The 22239-nt window shown below is 42.3% G+C and overlaps 1 protein-coding gene across 2 annotated transcripts in view; it reads right to left on the bottom strand.

Moving 5' to 3' along the window:
• Positions 1 to 3471: 3471 nt before the first annotated feature.
• acana (aggrecan a) overlaps positions 3472 to 22239 on the bottom strand; it is a 115721-nt gene continuing 96953 nt past the window's right edge. For both annotated transcript variants that reach the window (XM_072278109.1, XM_072278110.1), the window contains 3 exons: positions 21424 to 21568; positions 16317 to 16499; positions 3472 to 7119 (listed from right to left, as the gene is read on the bottom strand). In XM_072278109.1, coding sequence (XP_072134210.1) covers positions 7025 to 7119; positions 16317 to 16499; positions 21424 to 21568 — 423 coding nt within the window. In that variant the 3' untranslated portion in view covers positions 3472 to 7024. The remainder of the gene's footprint in view (positions 7120 to 16316; positions 16500 to 21423; positions 21569 to 22239) is intronic.

The following is a 22239-nucleotide window of genomic DNA, read 5'->3' as shown; positions in this document are numbered from 1 at the left end:
CTGGAGTATCACCATCCACCCACAGTGCACACCTATTCATGGCTTATTTAAAATATACCCAGACACTGAAGTGTGGACCAGTCCTTGACAAGAGTGAAAAACGTCCCTGATTAAAAAAAAACATTGATTTGTAGAACTGCACAATTCTCACCCACTGTTTTTATGCTAGGTAACCGAAAGAAACAGTTTTCCTGAATCCACGATATCCATTTTCTTAATCCCAACACCACTGTAGGTCCACAACTGAGTTTAAAATGTTGTTAGGGTAAGTGAGTCAGGAATCAAAAAGACACATGCAATGAATTAGTGCTATGACTCTATATCTGTGGAGTACAATCCCTTGGTAGAGGCTACCCCTGCAAGCCAGAGGGTGAAGGAGGAAGATTGCTTCCTAATCATTGCTGTCCCTGTGCTTAATCACTCTCCAAAGGATTCATCAACAATATATCCCACAGGATGTCCAGCAAACAATATGGCAGGCACATAACTTAATGCTGGAGCCATTGAGGAACAAGAGAAGGCCATCAGAGTTGATGATGCTTTTACATCACCTGAACATTGATATACATATTAATGAGAATTTTCCCTTAAGAGCATAAGTAAATGCAGGAGGGGGCAGGCTGCTCTGTCCCTCAGGCCAGCTCCACCATTTAATATGACTGTGCTGATTGCCTCCAGGCCACATCTCTTGTTTGCCAATTATCCATCGCTCTCTATTCCCCAATTGTTTCCCAAAATTACTCACTGCTCATAAAATATCTCCAGAGATCTAGCGTCCAAAACTCTACATGACAGAGAATCCCAGAGATTCATCTCAGTATGTCCCAATATGATAATTGCAAGTGTGAATTTATCTAAGGTTTCACTGATAGACTGACCTCCTGTACATGTTCTTATAGGAAAAAGTCTTGGTGGAGGGAAATATGCAATGAAAGGGAATAAGGAAGACTATTTTGATATTGGAAAAAGCAATCAGCAAATGGACTATGAATTCTTACCCATAATTCATTGAATTTTCCAATCTGACCCATTCTCACTTTATTTCCCAAGCTGCCTTTTCAGTAACATAATTAATGGCCTCTTGCCCTCATACCCTTGAATCAATCTGCTTCAATGGTAATTTGGCACCTAAATCAGGACTGACCAAACATTTTTCTCTGTGGTTGTATAGATATCAATGGAGAGCTTCATTGGTGGGACCTGTTTGAATATTGCAATGAAACATCAGCTGGAAGTTGGGGGCCTGATGTCTTCAAGTCCGAGAGACCAGAGCCAAGGGCACCCAAGGTGGCCTTTCCCGCGTTTGGAGGCCTTCCTGTATGTGTGAGTGGGCTTGTGGGAGGGGAGGTAGGAAAGCGTCTGATTTTGTTTTACTTTGTTTGGTTGCTGTTGTTGTTGTTGCTTGTGTTGGTCTGCTGGACATTGTGAGATGCTCTGTTGGTGCCGGAATGCGTGGCAAAACCAGTGGGCTGTCCCCAGCACACCATTAGGTTATGTTAGTTGTTAATGCAAATAACACATTTCACAATGTTTCAACATACATGTGATAAATTATTGAATCTGCATCTGAATGAAATGGTTCCTAATGATAGTGCTCAGGATTAGCAATGTGTCTTTCAAAAGGATCAGGTAACCTGTGTAGTTAGTAAAGCCATTCTTGACACCACTTACAATTTAACCAAAACCAAGTTATGACTTCTGTGCTTTCCTTTAGAGGTCATTTCTGTAAAAATTCAAATGAGTGAAAACAGCTGGACAAAGTAACTTTGAAATATTGGAGGTTTTACACGTGGAGGGATTAGTCTTGCAAAGGTACTTATAAGGGCCGTGGCTTTTGTATGATGGATAATAAATTGGCATTGTGCTTGTCCACATTGGGATTTCTGATGAAGGTCTTGGACCTGTAGCATTAACTCTCTCCCCCAGGTGCCGTCTGACCTAATTTAATTTCATTTTAATTTAGAGATACAGCATGGCAACAGGCTTTTCCAACCCAATGAGAGAGTGCTGCCTAATTACACCCATGTGACTATTACACCCATATAACCAATTAATCTACTAACCCATACATCTTTGGAATGTGGGAGGAAACTGGAGCACCTGGAGGAAACCCACGCGATCACAGGAAGAATGTACAAACTTCTTACAGATAGTGACAGGAATTGAACCCTGGTCCTCTGCTGAGTGCTTCCAGCGTTTTTTTGTTTTATTACATATTTTCAACATCTTCTGTATTTTACTTTCAGACTGGGTGTTGCTGGGCAACAGTACTTACCAAAATCTCTCAGCACATCTCAGTCTCAACTGAAAGAGGACAATTAATATTAACTGTTGTTTTGCACTGGGTAGAACTGCTGACAGAGTCATTGAGTCATAGAGTAATGCAACACGGATGGAGGCCTCTTGTACCAATTTGTCTTCATGCCGACTAGGATTATGAGTTCATCCCATTTGCCAGGTGTAGTGGCATGGCTCTGCTCCCCCTGGAAACTGGATTGTTACTATTGAAATAAATTTTGTGAGGATACCAGACTTCAAAACAATGGCTGGGGTGAACTACTGGGAATATATTCTTTGCATTTTTAAAAAATCCTTCATTAGAATGCTCAATTCACATTTCCAGGAATTTAATAGTTACACAACCAGTGTATAGTTTTGTAATTTATAGAGTAATTTACATTTGATGGCTTTCCTAACAATAGAACATTTAAAATTGCATATTGGATTGTGTGGGCAATGGACTTCAGGTAAAAAATTAGTTGTGCTTTTATTGAAGGTGGAGAACATGATTCATCATCAAGGATCCCCACAATCCAGGCCAAGCTCTCTTCTCACTATTACCATTGGGCCTTCGGTCCCCACACTACCAGGTTCAGGAACAGTTATTACCCTGCAACCAGCAGGCTTCAGAGCTGGTGTGGATAACTTCACTCACCTCAACTCTGAACTGATTTCACAACCTACAGACTAACTTTCAAGATCTTCACAACCCAATAGTCTACAACTCATGCTCTCAGTATTGCTCATTTTTATTTACATAATGTGTTTTCTTTTGTACATTGGTTGCTTGTCAGTTTTTCTTTATGCATAGTATTTTTCATACATTTGATTGGAATCTTTATTTTCCTATATATGCCTGCAAGAAAATGAATCTCAATGTAGTATATGATAACTTGACGGTAAATTTACTTTGACTTTGATCTCCCTCTGTTTGCAAGTGCCTCTAAACCTTTATTGGAGAAAACCCTTTGCTACAAGTGAGGACTTGTTTTGAAATCTAAGCACCTTGATGACCAATAACCTGTGAAATATTCAGCTGTAGGTTTGTGTTCATGTTTAAAAGTACGGCTAGGTTTGTATTCAACACAAAAATGAGAAGGGAAGGGTGTTTGTAGGAACTACACAGTTAAGCTTAACACATGGTCTAATAAAGAAGTCAAAACTTGCATGACTGTGCTCTCAGAGTTCCAGTTCTGTGACAGTGACTTTATTTAAATACATATGTGCACAGTCACAAGGCACATTAGAAACAAATTTTCACTTTTTGAGGTTCAGCAGACAAAAGGCCCTTCTGTTGAACAGGGAACAATACACATGCATAACATGCACACATAACTCCCAACATATTTCTCTCCAGCCAGGATCAGACTTTCGGGAAGTCACCAGGTTAGCTGAGAGTTGGTGTAACATGGGATACAGTTTATTGCACACAATTCAATTTATGCAGATGTGCTCCTCATCTGAATACAGGGCCTTGCTCGAATGAACATCTGCATTGTTGGGCTGATGTTTTAAATAAAATAACATCTCTTACAAAATGGCAAAACACATAGATTTGGTACAATCCTATCATGCAGGGTGTACAATCAGTTCCTCTTACCAGCAAATACAATGCTCCAACTACAGACATTTAGAAGCGCTTGATTCAGGCTTGCTTAGAGTGTACATAAGAACACCTAAAACAAGGTGCACATACCCATTTCTCTCACAGCTTGCATTGGAGAAATGATCTAACTCAATTCAAAAGCAGTTTTTACAAATTTGAAATTGGTTTAAAATAAAATCAATTACTATTTCTTAAGATTGTTTGAATACCATTCCATTTTAAACACTTAAAGGACTGGTGGAATCCATGATGCAATATTTCAGTGCTACTATTCAGAAAGAAGCAACTATAAACGCAGGCTATTGAGTCTAAGATTGCTGTGCAAGTGCTGGTGTTTGGTATCTTGAATGAGTTCTATTTAATAAATGAATTTTCACAGAAAGATGAATGCTCATTTTTAGCCTGTTGTCCTCATAATGATACAACAACCATCTTTAGGAATTCCTTTGTGTCATTAAGTTATCTCCAGGTATCATCATGCAGATGTTTCTGTAAGAACTATCTGTTAAGAGCAGAAGAAACAGGTCAGATATATTGCAAGCTGGTGCTGCTGGTGGGGCTCTAGCATTTTGGCCACCGAACCCAGCAAGAACAGACCCTTTAACATCTCTGAGCTGTTTGCACTGGGTTTCTTCAGTGATAGAACTGCTGGCAGACTTCACCAAGAGTCATCAAGAAGGAAGCGAAAATGTGAAACAGAAATAGCTGAAGAATGCAATGATCTGCAGAATGAAGATGTTTTAGTTTGCAATGCAATCTGGGAAACAAAGCCACAGGGCAATAAATGACTACCACTTCACGGTTTCCTTTCAGCAATAAATGACCATTGCTCTACGGCTTCCTTTCTTCTTGTATTCCTATCCCAAGGCTGTTTATTGAAGAACTGGCACTGACTATCCGATGGTACCCTGCTCACTCCTCGCTTCCCTTTTCCGGCCAATTTTAGTCTGGAGTTGAATATGTCAGAGGGGAGAACTTTTTCACTGTGTGCAAGTTGATCCAGCAACCAATCACAGTATCAATGGGGGGGGGAGGGCTTCTGGAATAATGAGTCACTCTGAGGGTTTGACTATCTTTTCTCACCGTTGGTGGAATGGGCTATACCCACGTCATCAGCACAAAGGGCTTGGAATCCACTCCAGCACAAACAAGAAGAGACAGAATCCAACTTCACTCTGCAATAAGTTTGCGTGAAACTCAGTCTCCTGGTATAGGCTGCTTGTGTATGGACTGTGCATTTGCAACTGGCGTGGAATCAAACCACTCAGCACTGAAGATGCTGGCGTAAGATAATGGATGCTTTGAGATTATGGTAAACTGAATTGTGAAAAAATTATATTCAAGTTAATGAGCGTCAGAAAGAGGTCATGCCATCATTCTGTACCACACATCACACTACCAACTTTGTTGGGCAGGGGGCATTAGACCCTTAATGTGGATTCCTATCTCAGATGCTGTGAACACATTGGTGGTGTCTAGCATAACCTGTTTCTTTTATACTGTTCTAATATCACTTTAGCTTTATCGATGTCAGTGTGATATTTCTGTTTCTGACATTAGGGTTTCTCTGGAGCACTTTGGGTATAATTGGACCGAAGATGGCCTTTCACCTTTGCATTTTGTTTAAGGAGTCTGGAAAGAGGGTTGAAGTTCATCCCAGTGACCTGGGTCAGAGTTCCAGGCAGATGCAAGGATTAGCAGGGCATTGCTTCACTTTAATTCTCTCTCAAGAAATTAGGTGGGCATTAAAAAGATCACTGAAGTGTAAATTATTCAATTTCCGCTTCTTAAGGGATTTACTTAATAAAAAGGGAAACAGTTTTGTGGCTGCTAATACAGTATATTTCCCTTTAAAGCAAAATAAATTCTCTGAGTTTAAGCTTCATATTTGGATGAATGTCAATTAATCAATTATTTTTCACAAATTTCAAAACAAGTTTAGAGTTTCCAATCCCCTTGAGCTGGCTGGTGGTGTAATGGCATTTGCACCGGTCTTTGAGGCAAGTGGTCCGGGGTTCAAATCCGGATGGCTCCTTGCACACTTCCAATCCGTGCTGGACTGAGCATCGAGCTAGCAACTTGGCCTCGTGAAAAAAAAACAGACAAAAATGCTAAAGAAACGGCAAATGTTGCTGCCCGATGCATCAGAATGCACGGAAGGAATAAGAAGAAGAATCTCCTAAAATTTAATAAAAGCAAAGTTTCTTTTCCTGTACTTATTCTGTCTGCAGGTATACATCTTGTCTCCCAAACATTCACAGTTTCATTAAAATACACACACGCGCATGCGCACACACGCACGCACACACATGCACATGCGCGCGCACACACACACACACACACACACACACACACACACACACACACACACACACACATGCTCTCCGCTGAAATATATTTTTAAAGCTGTTATTGTTTTCTTTACTCAGGATAAAATATAACGTTCATATTTTATTTTACACGTTCAAGGACAAATTTTCCCCCCTCACAGTTCTCTAAACATAAACCAAATCCTACTTTTTTTGCTCGTTTTCCAGTTCAAAAGTTATGAAATGCTAGATTTTTGTGCAACAGGACTTAGACTCTGGAAATTATCTGCTGCAATTGACAATGGGGTTAGTACTCCAATTCCTACTACGCACCTCTACAAATAAGAAACCATAACACCATGCACTGCATGGTCCTGGTTGAATAGCATCAGGACAACTGTTCTGTTGCTTTTGTGTTCACAGCATAGAAACTATAATTTCATCTCATTTTGATAACAAATCTGTGAATGTGTTGCATTTTTTTGAATGATTCTGTTGGCATTTTACATTCCAACATTGTTATAAGCTATGTCGATCTATCTCAGCTGGGAGGGTCCAGCTGTTAAAAGTTGATCCAGTATTCCTTATGACATGTGGCAGGTTGAAGATAGAATCTTCAGCATCTCATCCCAAAGGCACAGTGACAGACTGAGGAGCTCAACCCAAGTGATAATGCTTGACTTGAAATCGAGAAAAAAAAGGCATTGGATCTAGGGATGCTTTGGTGTTTTATATATTGGCTGGGAAAACAAATCTCTTATCTGACAAAATTATTATTATTTTTTCTTAATATAAATGTTCTGAGATAGAATTACATCTTTTTTTCCACTTAAGGGTCAGAGTTGTATGAAGCAACTGGTTCTTTCTGAGGTTGTGCCCTACTTGTAGTAGCTCTCTTCTGGGGCCTGCGGGCATATTTGACAGCTGAAAATAAAGAAATAAAAAGTTAGTAGTTTATCTTTGTATTGACCACAAGTGAATTATTAATGGTTGGCGTTATCCGTAGAATTTGGGCATGGTTTGTATCAGGTTGCACTGAAGATCCCAATTCAGGTTCAGGTTGAAAGAATGAGAAATTTCATGGGCATTTTTGTCCAGACCGACATAAATCAATCACTGTCTCTTGCTCTTAAAGCTGGAACACTTCCAAAAAACTCAGACTGGAGGCCACCTACCCCCACCATAATGGTCACAAAAGCCCTCCAAGACCCCATTTGATAGAGGTGCACAAAATTATGAAGGTAGAGGCAGGGTACATGCAAGCAGAATTTTCCACAGAGGTTGGGTGAGATTGGAACTAGAGGTCATGTGTTGAGGGGAATATCAGGGGGATGTTCTTCACTCAGGGTTGGTGGAATGAACTACTTGCAGAAATGTGGGAGGTGGGCTCGACTGCAACATTCAAGGGAAGTTTGGTTAAGTACATGGATGGGAGCAATGTGGAGAGCTGTGGTCTAGATGCTAGTCAATAGTTCATCACAGAACAGATGGTCCAAAAGACCTGTTCTGTGCTGTAATGCACTCTATAAAGAAGGCAAGACAGTGGCTATATGCTATATTTCATCAGGAGTTTGAGGAGATTTGGTTTGTCACCTAAAACACTTGAAAACCTCTGTAGATGTATTGTGGAGAGCATTCTAATTGGCTGCATCACCGTCTGATATGGGGAGGGGGAGCGACTGCACGGGGTTGTAGAAAGCTGCAGAGAGTTGTAAAATTAGTCAGCTCCATCATGGGCACTAGCTTCCATAGTATTGAAGACATCTTCAAGAAGCGGTTCCTCAGAAAAGTGGCGTCCATTATCAAGGACCCTCTCCACCCAGGACATCCCCTCTTCTCACTGTTAATATCAGGAAGGAGGTACTGAAGCCTGAAGGCACACACTCAGCAATTCAGGAACAGCTTCTTCCCCTCAGCCCACTGATTTCTAAATGGACATTGAACCCATGAACCCTACCTCACTACTTTTTAAAAAAAATATGTTTTCTTTGGCACTCACTACTGTTCTTAATTTAACTATTTAATTTTCATATATGTGCTTACTGCAATTCAGTTTTTTTTTGTTTATCGTGTTTTACATTGTACTGCTACTGCAAAGTTAACAAATTTCACAACTTATGCTGGTGATACTAAACCTGATTCTGACTCTCCAACTCCGATTGACCCATCCCTAGATTGGAATCATCACCAGCGAGAGTTTCAGTGAACTACAACTTTAAGGAAGCTTCAAAAATGGTAACAATGAGTGATCTGCTGGAGGAATTCAGTGGGTTAAGCAGCATCTGTGTGTGTTGGAGGGGGGGTGGTGTGACGATTTGTTGATATTTTGGGTCTAAACCCTTTATCACAACTAACAATGGAGAGGGGAGAGAGCCAGTATGTAGAGGAGAGGGAGAGTGGTGAGACAGAGGAGGAGCAGATTGGTGGACCAAGGAGGGGGAGAAGGGTGATGGACAAACTGACACTCATAACACGCTGGAGGAAGTCAGCAGGTCGGGCAGCATCCGTGGAAACAATGAGTTGACGTTTCGGGCCGGAACCCTTCATCAGGACAAACTGAGCTGGGTGGAGGAGGAGGTTGGAGTTGGGAGAAAGGGGCAGGTGGGTGACAGATGGAGGCAGATGAAAACAGGGCATGTTGTGGCAAGTGTTGAGAGTGGAGGGTGAAGATGGGCGACGTGCAGGAACATAGATGGCACCCAAACTGGAATAGTTTAGACACTAACATCTGCAGTCTCTTGTGCCTTCAAAGTTGCCTACCAGATGCCTGGACATTGCCTTTCTTCAAGGTGATACTTTGGCAATATGATGCTTGACACTGACTTAGTGGGCTGCAGGGTCTACCTCATGCTATACAGCATTGCACCCTACTACCAGACCTTGGCTATTGAAGTCATTTCTTTTGCACCCTTCAACAAAGGAGAAGGTGTCTGAGGTCTGACATGGGGTGGGGGGGGGGGGTTGGTTGGCGAGGTAGTGTTGTACAAGGGTTAAAAAGTTAGAGTGATAAGCAATTATTTTTGAGTGAGGGAGGGTAGCTAGCCAGGCTGATAGTCAGGTAAGAACCCACATGAAGGGGAACCTACCTGAGTTAGGATAACAGTTTCAGGCTGGAACCTGCAGAAACAATGATACATGGAGAGGTCTGTGGGCACTCAGTTCCGGCATGTGTGAAGGGGTGTTACAGAGATCGTATTGAGCTTTGCATTACATGGAAGAGAACATATCCCCCATGCACTAGTGTGCCAGGCTCACAGAGGACCTGAGAAAGCATCAGACTTGAAAACCAGAAGATCACATATTCAATTGCCTTTCGTGTTGCATTGAAATCTCATCAATGGTCCTCAATGACTGTTTCCACCCAAAGACACAAATTGCCACATTTAAAAAAAAACTTCCATGTATTTTACATTCAAGGAAAGTGATCACTGCACATCCACCTTATGATATAGTTTCCATAGCATGTCTTTTTAAAAGATAGTTTCAGTTGAATAAAATCATGTTAATCACAAGGAGCTGGTTCATTCTGCTGAGTATGGTCATCCTTCAACTGCATTAATAAAGCTGTACCAATGGTACAGGGGCAGCATGGTAGCATAGTGGTTAGCACAACGTTTTACAGTACAAGCAACCTAGGTTCAATTCCCACCACTGCCTGTAAGGAGTTTGTACATTCTCCCTGTGAACGTGAGTGGTTCCCCGGAGTGCTCCGGTTTCTTCCAACAGTCCAAAGATGTACTGGTTGGTAGGTTAATTGGCCATTGTAAATTGCCCTGTGGTTAGGCTAGGGTTAAATCAGGGGATTGCTGGATGGTGTACCTCGAAGGGCCAGAAAGGCCTATTCTGAACTGTATCTCGGTAATATTAATAATAATCAATTTAAAATATATAAAGATGATTTTAGATTGGTGATTTGTAAATGAATTTGAGAAAAATCACTGAACATGAAATCAATTTTAAATGCAACTTGTTCTCAGATTGTTGAATGAGCTAAAATGGAAAAGCATGCCATTGGGTTCCAAATAAATATTTCATTCACTAATAAATACCATTTGTTTGACACCTGTGTTTCTGACAGAAGCTTTGCTTTCCTTGGTCCTTAATTTCATTAATTGTGACCATCATACTGTAAAGTAGTTCAATAGACTGAAACTTTTGTTGGGGGTATTTCACCTATTATAGGTGCATCTATAAAAATTGAATATAATATAATATTTCACCTATTATAGGTGAAATATTATATTATATTCAATTTTTATAGATGCATCATAGAAAGCATTCTTCTAGGGTGCATCACAACCTGGTATGGAAGTTGTCCTGTCCAGGACTGGAAGAAGCTGCAGAAGATCGTGAACACGGCGCAGCACATCACACAAACCAATCTTCCATCCTTGGACTCACTTTACACCACACGTTGTCGGAGCAGTGCTGCCAGGATAATCAAGGACACGACCCACCCAGCCAACACACCTTTCGTCCCTCTTCCCTCCGGGAGAAGGCTCAGGAGCTTGAAGACTCATATGGCCAGATTTGGGAACAGCTTCTTTCCAACTGTGATAAGACTGCTGAACGGATCCTGACCCGGATCTGGGCCGTACCCTCCAAATATCTGGACCTGCCTCTCAGTTTATTTGCACTATCTTATTTTCCATTTTTCTATTTTCTATTTATGATGTATAATTAAAAATTTTAATATTTACTAATTTTTAATATTTTAAATATTTTTAATATTTAATATTTGTAATCCAGGGAGCAGGAAGAGCAGAATCAAATATCGCTGTGATGATTGTACATTCTAGTATCAATTGTTTGGCGGCAATAAAGTATAAAGTATAAAGTATTAACTTCATCCATGTCTCAATGAAAAGCTCTTCTTAGTTGAAGCAATCAGTTCTTAACCAAGGGTATTAGCATAATTTGATATTAAATAGTAATTGTTTCCAATGAAAGAATGGTAGAATGGCAGAGCAGTCTCAATGGGCCAAATGGTCTAATTCTGTTACTACGCCTTAAGGTCTTTATGGTCTTATGGAAAGTGCTCCAGTGGCCAATTCCTGCTTGTAATTTGCTATGTTCTTTTCATTTGCTTCAACCAGGTTGCATTTATTATTTTACATTTGACAACAGCTGACAAAACACAGCAGCTGAACCCCTATGTACTGAAAAATGGAGGACAACCATTGCTGGGACGTGAATGGCTCAGGAAAATCCAGTTGGATTGACACACCATCAAGGCAGTAGGTGTGTCAACAAAGGAGGGCAGCTTGGCGGGGAAGATGTCCGCAGCTCTCCTCTCACCCATTGTCGACTATTACAATGATGAGGAGGGGCTAGACAGCGTCGACGATGAGGACGAACACAGTATTCGTGGCCGTGACTCGGATGAAGATACAGAGGATGCAAGTGAGACAGATATTGCCAAGAAGCACGATGATGAAGACTACCTGGAAGTAAAAAAGCAGATGTACTAGGAGAAATTGTCATCTCTCGAATGACAGCTACAGCAGTTACAGAAGGCACTTCGCAGGATTATTAGAAAAGGATGAAGAAACTAGACCAACAATACAAGGAAAGTATACAAAATGCAGAGCTTTTTCTGCAACTGGAGACAGAACAATTGGAAAAGAATTATATTAAAGAGAAGAAAGCAGCAGTGAAGGAATTTGAAGATAAAAAGACTGAGTTAGAAGAAAAGAAAAAGATGATTGAGAATGAGAGGCTAGTAATGGAACTCACAGAAGATTCTATGGAGGTAAAGTCAATAATGATAAGGAAACTAAGGAGGAGACCTAATGACCCTGTTCCAATTACAGACAAAAGATGAAAACCTGCAGCTGTGCAGTTAAATTACTTGTTAACAGATGAACAGATAATGGAAGGTCTGCGAACTCTCAATAAGAAGCCTCTGAACAGACTGCAGAAAATAGCTGAAAGGGTATATCCCGAGTCAGTGTGGTTTCAGGTCAGAACGCTCCACAATTGACATGATCTTCTCCCTTCGGCAGCTACAAGAGAAATGCAGAGAGCAAAGGCAACCACTCTACGTTGCTTTCATTGACCTTACGAAGGCCTTTGACCTTATGAGCAGAGATTGCCTGTTCAAAATCCTCACCAGAATTGGTTGTCCCCCGAGGCTCCTCAGGGTAGTTCAGTCATTCCACACAGACATGAAGGGCATCGTTCAGTTCGTCGGCTCTTCTTCAGAGGCCTTCAACATCCGCAGTGGTGGGAAGCAGGGCTGTGTGCTTGCCCTCACCCTGTTTGGCATCTTCTTTGCAGTCATGCTGAAGCACGCCTTTGGAACATCAACTGTGGTGTCTACCTCCACACCAGATCAGACAGGAGGCTGTTCAGTCTGTCCCAGCTGAGGGCGAAAACCAAGGTTCGTGAAGTACTCATCAGGGACATGTTGCTTGCAGACGACGTGCACTGGCAACACACTCTGAAGAGCAACTGCAACGTCTGATGGGCAGCTTCTCAAGAGCCTGCCAGGACTTCAGCTTGACCATCAGCCTGAAGAAGACCAACGTGTTGGGTCAAGGCATTGAGCACCCCCCGCCATAACCATCAACAACTACGAGCTGGAGGTAGTTCACGAGTTCACATACCTCGGCTCCACCATCACGGACAGTCTCTCCCTAGACCCTGAGATCAACAGACGGATCGGATGAGTGACCTCAACATTCGCCAGGCTGACAAAGAGAGTCTGGGAGACCAGAAAGCTGACGACGCACACCAAGGTTGCAGTCTACAGGGCCTGTGTCCTCAGCACACTGCTTTACAGCAGCGAGACTAGGAGCCTATGGTCCAGACAAGAGCAGCGTCTCAATGCCTTCCACCTTTGCAGCCTGAGACGCATCCTGGACATCAAGTGGACTGACCGAGTCACCAACAATGAGGTCCTGGCCCACGCCCAGATACCCAGCCTCTTCACTCTGCTCCAGCAATGCCGTTTCCACTGGCTGGGCCACGTACATCGCATGTCAGAAGGGGGGATCCCGAAAGACCTGCTGTACAGGGAAATGGCCTCCGGCGAGAGAGCAGAAGAGTGGCCCCATCTTTGTTTCAAAGATGTCTGCAAGAGAGACATGAAGTCACTGAACATGAAGGTGGAGAGGTGGGACGACATCGCAAGTGATCGCTCTCGCTGGAGGCTGGAACTACGCAGAGGTCTAAAAAGAGGAGAAGAGAAGCTGAGGCTTGCTGCTGAAGAAAAGTGCACTCGTCGGAAAAACAGCACCAAGACAACACTGGAGGACAGCGCCTTCAAGTGCAGTCGCTGCGGCCGAGACTGTCACTCCTGTGTGGGCCTCTACAGCCACAACAGACGCTGCTCTACCAACACAGACTGAAGCAAGACTTTCCAGGCGCAGATCCATGGTCTCGCGAGACTAACGGATGCCACCATAAAAACCAGAGTGAAGACCTGTTTGCTTCAGTGCCAGACAACCTAGATGTAAGGGGGTTTCGTCTCTTATGTTACTGCATAGGCTCATTAAAATGGCTTCTTTGTTATGTTATACTTGGGAATGCTTCTTTGTTATGTTAAACGCTGAGAAAGTTTTTGCGCTAGCAGCTTGTTTTGGTTTAGAGTGTGATAAGAATATGTTATGAACCAATTGGGATAGTTGTTATGTTTTTGGTGTATTTGAAGATACTGTACGCGTGAGGTTTTGGGGGAGAAGGCGGGAGAGAGAGAGACAGAGGATGGACCAGGTGCTGTGATGTCCGCTAATGGGGTCAGACCCTGAGGTGGGCGTTCAGTGAGGAGACGGAGACGGACTCGAGTGGAGCGTCTGGTCGACCACCGTTTTTGGTCCCAGGCGGCTGGTTGAGGCGGCCCGAGGGGTCGCAGGGTGAAGAAGAAGGGTCCTGAGCTCCAACTATTTGTGCACGAAGAGATTGAACTTTGATAAGTGTGGCGCCTTTTATTTTCCTTTTATATTTTATTCTCTATTAATTATATAGTTCCAGTAATATCTATAAACTGTAAATCATTTAATTGTATCTGGTGTATTGTCTGTTATTTGGATGGGGTGGGATACATCACACAGCATCCACACAAACTAATTACCCAGTTTGGCGGGGCCGAGGGCTGTTTCCCTAGACGACAGTGAGCTGAGCGACCCTGAGGGTGGCCAGGGGGCTAGATAGAGAAGACCCCCCTCCCCCCCAGAGACTTGAGTTATAAATGGGTCTTAGACCAAAAGTTTAAAAAAGGCTTGTTAAGTTACTAAGTAAACAAATGGGAGGTGTTTGTATGTTAAGGGTAAACATATTTGTTTAGCATAGTGCCCCAGTAAAAAAAAAGTTGATGCACTATTAAAATAAAAGGGGAGGAGTGTACCGTATGGCCTACAATATTATAAGGTTCTACTTTATGTTTTAGCAACACGTCGTTGAATGCACTATTAGGCGCATATTGAACGTGCGCTGTTAGGCTGATATTGATCTGTACATGTGTGCTGAGTTTGGTTTCTGCCAGTAAAGAACCATGAACCTTAGCCCCGGTCTCCAGCGTTTTTATTAATAGGATTGTTGTGTAACCAGGCCACATACACAAGAGAAAGGAATAAACAGTCAGCGTTTCAGGCCACTGATGAAGGATCTTGGACTGAAACATTGACTGTTTGTTCCTTTCCATAGATGGTGCCTGATCTGCTGACTTAAAACGTTGGGGATTTTTTTTTAACATCATCAGAATTAGAATCAGACTTATTATCACTGGCATATGTTGTTAATTTTTAAAATTTTATTTTGAGATCACTGTAGAACAGGCTCCTCCAGCCCTTTGAGGCACACTGCCCAGCATCCCACTGAACTCCAAACTCTGGCGCTCTGTGTTAGCACGATATCCACTTCAATGTATCACTGTGCTACCATGATACTGTGTCTGAGGTTTGGTAGCTCCAGAACAGAGCAGGACATAAAAAACTATGATAAATTCCAAAAAACAAACAAACAAACAAACAAATAAATAAATAATGGTAAAGAGGAATAGACAAGCGGTGCTCATGGTTTCACAGTCCATGATGACAGAGGGATAAAAGCTGTTCTTAAAATGTTGAGTGTGTGTCTTCAGCCTCCTGCACCTTCTCCCTGATGATAGTATTGAAAAGAGGGCATGTCCTGTGATGGAATTGAAATAAATGTTCACCCTAAATCTCATAGATTAAATGCAACATTTTTATTGCAGGTGCTTGGTAACACAGAATGTTAAGTATTTTCAAATGGATAGCTATCTGGTTTCTAATTTCACCCTTTTGAAAATGTAATTTTCTTTCTGCATCCCTTCAGGGTATGGGACCAAGCTATTATGATCACTAGCACCACCTGCCCTTTTAATTTCACCCAAGTGGCAAGAAGGGAATCGTGCTGTTGGGCTTCCTGTCTGGAATGGAATGGAAAATATTTCCCAGATATTCTCTTGTGTTTGCAAAGATCCTTTAGGATGTTAATTTGGACAAAATGCAAGCGCTATCAGAGTGCATAGTGGATTGAAAAGAATGGTGAGATTTATGTTTTTCACGGACCATAGGTACTCTTCAACTGCACTATCTCTCACACACAGTGATAGATTGAAATGGAAGGAAAGGGATCTTCATCTAGGTTCATGGTTGGTTACTAGTTCATTTAGGTCACCAGATTCACAGTAACTTCAGGTAGCAAGAGATGATTAAACAAAGTTGGAGCATAGGGTATTAGGAACATTGAATGATCCTTCAACCCATTTCCACAGAACCAACCATACAGTACTCTCATTACATCATCTCCACTACCTCTTTGCTATATTTTTTGGTTTATCAGAAGTAATTGCAACATGTACTTTGAAGCTGGAGAGTGGTGCAGGGAAGTGAGAACCGAGATTTATTCAGCCAGAGCATGATGAATCCGTGCTAGTTATTGGGTATAGTTAAAGTGGAATTTGATAGGTTCTTGATTAGCAAGGCATCAAAGGTTATGGACAGAAGGCAGGAGAATGGGGCTGAGAGGGATAATAAATCAGCCATGATGAAAAGGCGGAGCTGACTCGATGGGCTGAATGGCTTTATTCTGCTTTGACATCTTGTGGTCTAAAAGAGAACATTGAAAACCTGAAGAGCAGTATAATTTGTACTTACTGTCTATGCAGACTATCCTTGGTTTCTCCCATTGGCCATCTGACTGGCATTTGATGTTGGGGAAATGACGCTGTAAGTACCCACTTTTACACTGATACCGTACCAAGGAATTAATTTCAAAACGATCTTTCTTCCTTCCAAAGGTTTTGGCATGTTCCACCACTGGAGGTTGGCCACAAGCAACTGGTGGGTGTGGGAAAATGAAGACTGTTATTTAAAATGTCACGGATTGTTGATATCTTAAATTCATCTTAACCTATCTAACTCAAATAGCTAACTTATTCTTATTTCGTGCTGAGATGGCCCATTGCTGATTGCAACGTCTTCCTCCGGGAAAATTCATGCAACTGGACCCTCAGTTCAGATGGATGCTCAAGATCTCATTAACTTAATTTAGAAGTTAAGAAACAAGCTCACACTACATTCTTCTCTCAAATTAACACCAGAAGAAAAACAAATTAAAGATCAATTAGTCAATAAACTCATTATTCATTGTGTTGCTGAGCCCAAAGTGGCAGCGGTGTTGACTAAGTTGTGAGTGATTATTGTGCTCTGATATAATTTGATTTGCGTGAAGTACTTATGAGGTGATATAAATAAATCTCTTTCAATGAGATAATCTGGGCATCTATCCAAGAAGTTATGCCTGGTGTTTGCTGATATGTGTATATATTTGTTTAAATTAATTTTGTGTTAAAATATCCTAACCCCTGTCTTTATTTTTGAGTAAATGTCCATGACTGACCTTGGATCAGAACGTGACTGGAAGTGTCAGTAGCTGTGAAAAGTCTATTCTACTTTTCAGGTAAATAGATTCTGTGTCATCGGAGGAGAGTTTTGAAATTGACTCAGATTTTTGTCAATCTTGATTTCTTCTTTATCATCATCATCATCATGTGCTGTGTTGTATAATGTGGGTGATCATAGTCTTTTGATGACCGTGTTTGTTGATGGAAAATTTTTCTACCGAAGTAGTTTGCCATTGTCTTCTTCTGGGCAGTGTTATTACAAAACGGGTGACTCCAGCCATTATCAAAACTCTTCAGAGATTGTCTGCCTGGCGTCAGTGGTCGCAGAACCAGGACTTGTGATATGCACCAGCAGTTCATGTGACCATTCACCACTTGCTCCCATGGCTTTTTGTGACCCTGAATGGGGGGGGGGGGGGTGGGGGTCAGTGCAAAGCAGGTGCTACACTTTGTCCAAGGGTGACCTGCAGGCTAATGGAGGGAAGGAGTGCCTTACACCTCCTCCACCCTGCCACCCATTCTTCTTTCTAATCTCAAAAAAGGGAGTGAAAGTAGTATACGGGAGGAATTCTTCAGATGCTGGAAATTCAAGCAACACACATCAAAGTTGCTGGTGAATGCAGCAGGCCAGGCAGCATCTCTAGGAAGAGGTACTGTGATGTTTCGGGCTGAGACCCTTCGTCAGGACTAACTGTAGGAAGAGCTAGTAAGAGATTTGAAAGTGGGAGGGGGAGGGGGAGATCCAAAATGATAGGAGAAGACAGGAGGGGGAGGGATGGAGCCAAGAGCTGGACAGGTGATTGGCAAAAGGGATATGAGAGGATCATGGGACAGGAGGCCCAGGGAGAAGGAAAAAGGGGGAGGGGGGAAACCCCAGAGGATGGGCAAGGGGTATAGTCAGAGGGACAGAGGGAGAAAAAGGAGAGAGAGAGAAAGAATGTGTGTATATAAATAAATAACGGATGGGGTACAAGGGGGAGGTGGGGCATTAGCGGAAGTCAGAGAAGCCAATGCTCATGCCATCAGGTTGGAGGCTACCCAGACGGAATATAAGGTGTATGTAATATAAGTAATGTAAGGAATATAAGGTGAAAGTATTATTACAACTATATAACTGTGCTACTGTTATTCATGTGCCTGAATGTGTCCGTTTTATTTTTGTTCTCCGACCCATATTGAAAGAGCTGCCAATACTCTAAAATTCAAGTAAACCGTCAGGGCATTTTATCCTTGGCTTATGTTCATTATAACACCCTTGATTGACCAATATAGTTGGCCATTTGTGTGTCTGCCTCCAACCAAATAATCAGGTGGCTGGTTGTTTATTGCCTTCTTGTATCCTTTCGTTTAAGCAGATTTCTGAAGTTGTAACTAACATCATTAAAATGATGCAACAATTCCACCATCTGTACTGTTGTAGAAGAGTCTAGAGCCAGAGGCCACTGCCTCAGAAGAGGAGGAGGCCCCTTTAGAACTCAGATGAGGAGAAATTTCTTTAGCCAGAGGGTGGTGAATCTGTGGAATTAATTCTGGAGGCCAAGTCATTCGTTACATTGAAAGCAAAGATTGAAAGGATCTTGATTAATAAGGGCAGCAAAGATTATGGGGAGAAGGCAGGAGAATGGGGTTGAGAGGGAAAATTAATCAGCCACGATCAAATGTGTGGCAGGGTGGAGACACGCCTCTACCAAAGGAGGTGTAAGATGCTCCTTCCCTCCACTAACCTGCAGGTCACCATTGGGCAAGGTGTAGCACCTGCTTAGCCCCCCCCGATCAGGGTCACGTGAAACCATGGGAGTAGGTGATGGATGGTCATATGAGCAGCTGGTGTGTATCACAAATCCTGGTTATGCAACCACTGATGCCAGCCAAATAATCTCTGAAGCATATTGATGACAGCTGAGGCCACCCGTCTCGTAAAGACATTGCCCAGAAGAAGGTAATGGCAAACCACTTCTGTAGAAAAATTTGCCCAGAACAATCACGGTCATGGAAAGACCCTGATCATCCATGTCATACGACAAGGCACATAACGAATGAATGAGATTGAATTGAAATGACTTTATTTCTCACATCCTTCATATACAGGAGGAGTAAAAATCTTTATGTTACGTCTTCATCTAAATGTGCAATGAGCAATCATAGTAATTTATAATAATATATAATAAATAGAGCAGTCAGTGTAATATAGAGTACACTCAAATCAGGGTGACATCATCAGTCTGATGGCCTGGTGGAAGAAGCTGTCCCGGAGACTGTTGGTCCTGGCTTTTATGCTGTGGTACTGTTTCCCAGATGGTAGCAGCTGGAATAGATTGTGGTTGGGACGGCTTGGGTCCCCAGTGATCCTATGGGCCCTTTTTACACACATGTCCTTGTAAATGTCCTGTTCACAACTACAGATGTGCTGGGCTGTCCGCACCACTCTCTGCAGAGTCCTACAATTAAGGGAGGTACAGTCCCTATACCAGGCAGTGATGCAGCCAGTCAGGATACTCTCAGTTGTGCCCCAGTAGAAGGTTCTTAGGGTTTGGGGGCCCATAGTGAACTTCCTCAACTGTCTGAGGTGAAAGAGGCGCTGTTGTGCCTTTTTCACCACACAGCTGGTGTGTACAGACCTCATGAGGTCCTTGGTGATGTGGATGCTGAGGAACTTGAAGTTGTTTAGCCTTTCAGCCCCAGATCCATTGATGTCTGTCTCAATTCCTCCTGTAATCCACAACCAGCTGCTTTGTTTTTGCGACATTGAGGGAGAGGTTGTTTTCTTGACATCACTGTGTCAGAGAGATGATTTCTTCCCTGTAGGCCACCTTGTTATTGTTTGAGATAAGACCAATCAATGTAGTGTCGTCGGCAAAGTTAATTAGCAGATTGGAGCTGTGGGTGGTGATACAGTCACGGGTATACAGGGGGTAAAGGAGGGAATGCAGTACACAGCCCTGAGGGGCTCCTGTATTGACAGTCAGAGGGTTGGAGGTGAGGGAGCCCACTCCTACAACCTGCTGGTGATCTGACAGGAAGTCCAGGATCCAGCTGCACAAGGTAGGGTGAAGGCCGAGGTCTCTAAGCTTCTTGTCGAGCCTGGATGGAACTATGGTGTTGAATGCTGAACTGTAGTCCAAGAACAGCATTCTCACATAAGCATCCTTCTTTTCCAGATGTGTAAGGATGGTATGTAGAGCAGTGGCCATTGTGTCATCTGTCAATCGGTTGTGTCGGTAGGTGAATTGTAGGGTGTCCAGTTTGGTGGGTAGCAAGCTGCAGACGTAATCTTTGACCAGCCTCTCAAAGCATTTGGTTATTATTGAGGTGAGTGTGACAGGACACCAGTCATTCAGGCATGTTACCTTGGTCTTTTTTGGTACAAGGAAAATTGGTGGATAATTTGAAGCGGGAGGGCACTCTACACTGGGAGAAGGAGAGATTAAAAATATCTGTAAACACACCTGCCAGTTGTGCTGCGCACATCCCAAGTACTCGCCCTGGGAGTACTCAATTGGCTGAATGACCTAATTCTGTTACTGTGTCTAATAGTCGTATGGTCTTATCTGCAGTCTCTCGGGCCATCATTAAAATGATGGCTGAATGTCTATTATTGGCCTCCTCATCAAGGGAATGAAACACAAAATGAGGCCAATGATGGGTTTATCTTTCTAGATTGTTGGATAGTGCGGTATTCTCCTTAGGACCCACGCATTATGGAAAAGTATCAAGCTGAAACGGGATTTATGACAGGACGGCAGACAGTGAAAATGAAGAAAGATCAGTGAGCTAAGTGGCCCCAATTTGCTTAAAAATCTGTCAGTTTGTTGTTTTCAGATTCCTGCCAGGATCAGTGTGTGAAGAATATGTGTTTTGTCAAACAGTCTCAGAGTACAGGATGCTGCCTGGATCAGAGAACATGTCTTACGAGGGTAGGTTAAGCAAGCTGGGCTTTTCTCTTTGGAACAAAGGAGGATGAGAGGTGACTTGATAGACGTATGTAAGATGATAAGAGGCATTGACAGAGTGGAAAGCCAGCACCTTTTTCCCAGGGTGTAAGTGGTTAATATGAGAGAGCATAACGCAATTGGAGAAAAGTATAGGGGGAATGTCAGAAGGGGGTTTGTTACACAGAGAGTGGTGGGTGCATTGAACGTGCTGCTTGGGGTGGTGGTAGAGACAGATACATGCGGGACATTTAATAGTCTCTTAGATAGGCACATGTTTGAAAGAAAAATGGAGGGCTATAAGGGAGGGGAAGGTTAGATTGATCTTAGAGTAAGTTAAAAGGTCAGCACAACATCATGGACTGAAGGGCCTGAATTATCTTATACTGTGTTCTACAGATGTTACAGCACAGGTGGTACCTAGCTTACCTGTTCCCTTCTTACAGGTGTACGGCAGGTGGTAATTGCAGGGAACGTCGTTCCACTGGCCGTTCTCATGCCATATCATGACTACGCAATCTTCACCGGATCTGAAGAAGCTATCAGGTTGATTGGGCCGCCAGTTCTCGTATAACTATTTGAGAGAAAGAATGATTGACTGCATCCTAAAATAACAGCTACATAACAGCACCATTTAATTACAGTGCACTGTAGGATCAAAATCAAACAAACCTGTAGACATTGGAAATAAAAACACAATAGGTTGAAACAGGAAAACTGATGTTCCTGAGAAATTAATTAATGTTTCATATGTCGGTTTATTATTAACATCACTTTGATTTTCAGCTCAGGATTTATATTTTATACTCTGTCTCGTGATCTCAGACTCTCCTTTAGAAATCTCTTTGAGAAGGTAATTTAAGGACCAATATAGGCTCAGAAAAGTTCAATATATGTATCAGAAGATGATGGTCTGAAATTATGTGGATTGCTGGAATTTCCCTAGATCATGTGCTTCATTTAAATAATTGGTAACATGCAACATGGTTGAAATTTAACTCCAGGGTCTCCATGACACCATTTTTACAGAAAAAAAAGGACCATGTGAATATTATCACATTTAACATTTTGGACATGCCTGATCAATGACAATATGACATGAAATTCTTTCTTCAGCCTTGGCCAGCCATTATTCCAAAGTTTCTCTCTGAGGTGACTGCTTCATAGTAGGGTAAAACAATGGCTTTATTTTGCAGCCAGCCTCTTCAACAATCAATTAAAGGTTCAATCAGTTATTCACTGCTA

The sequence above is a fragment of the Mobula birostris genome, chromosome 14 (assembly GCF_030028105.1).
Source record: "Mobula birostris isolate sMobBir1 chromosome 14, sMobBir1.hap1, whole genome shotgun sequence".
Lineage (NCBI taxonomy): Eukaryota > Metazoa > Chordata > Chondrichthyes > Myliobatiformes > Myliobatidae > Mobula > Mobula birostris.
This window is presented reverse-complemented; position numbering and strand designations above follow the sequence as displayed.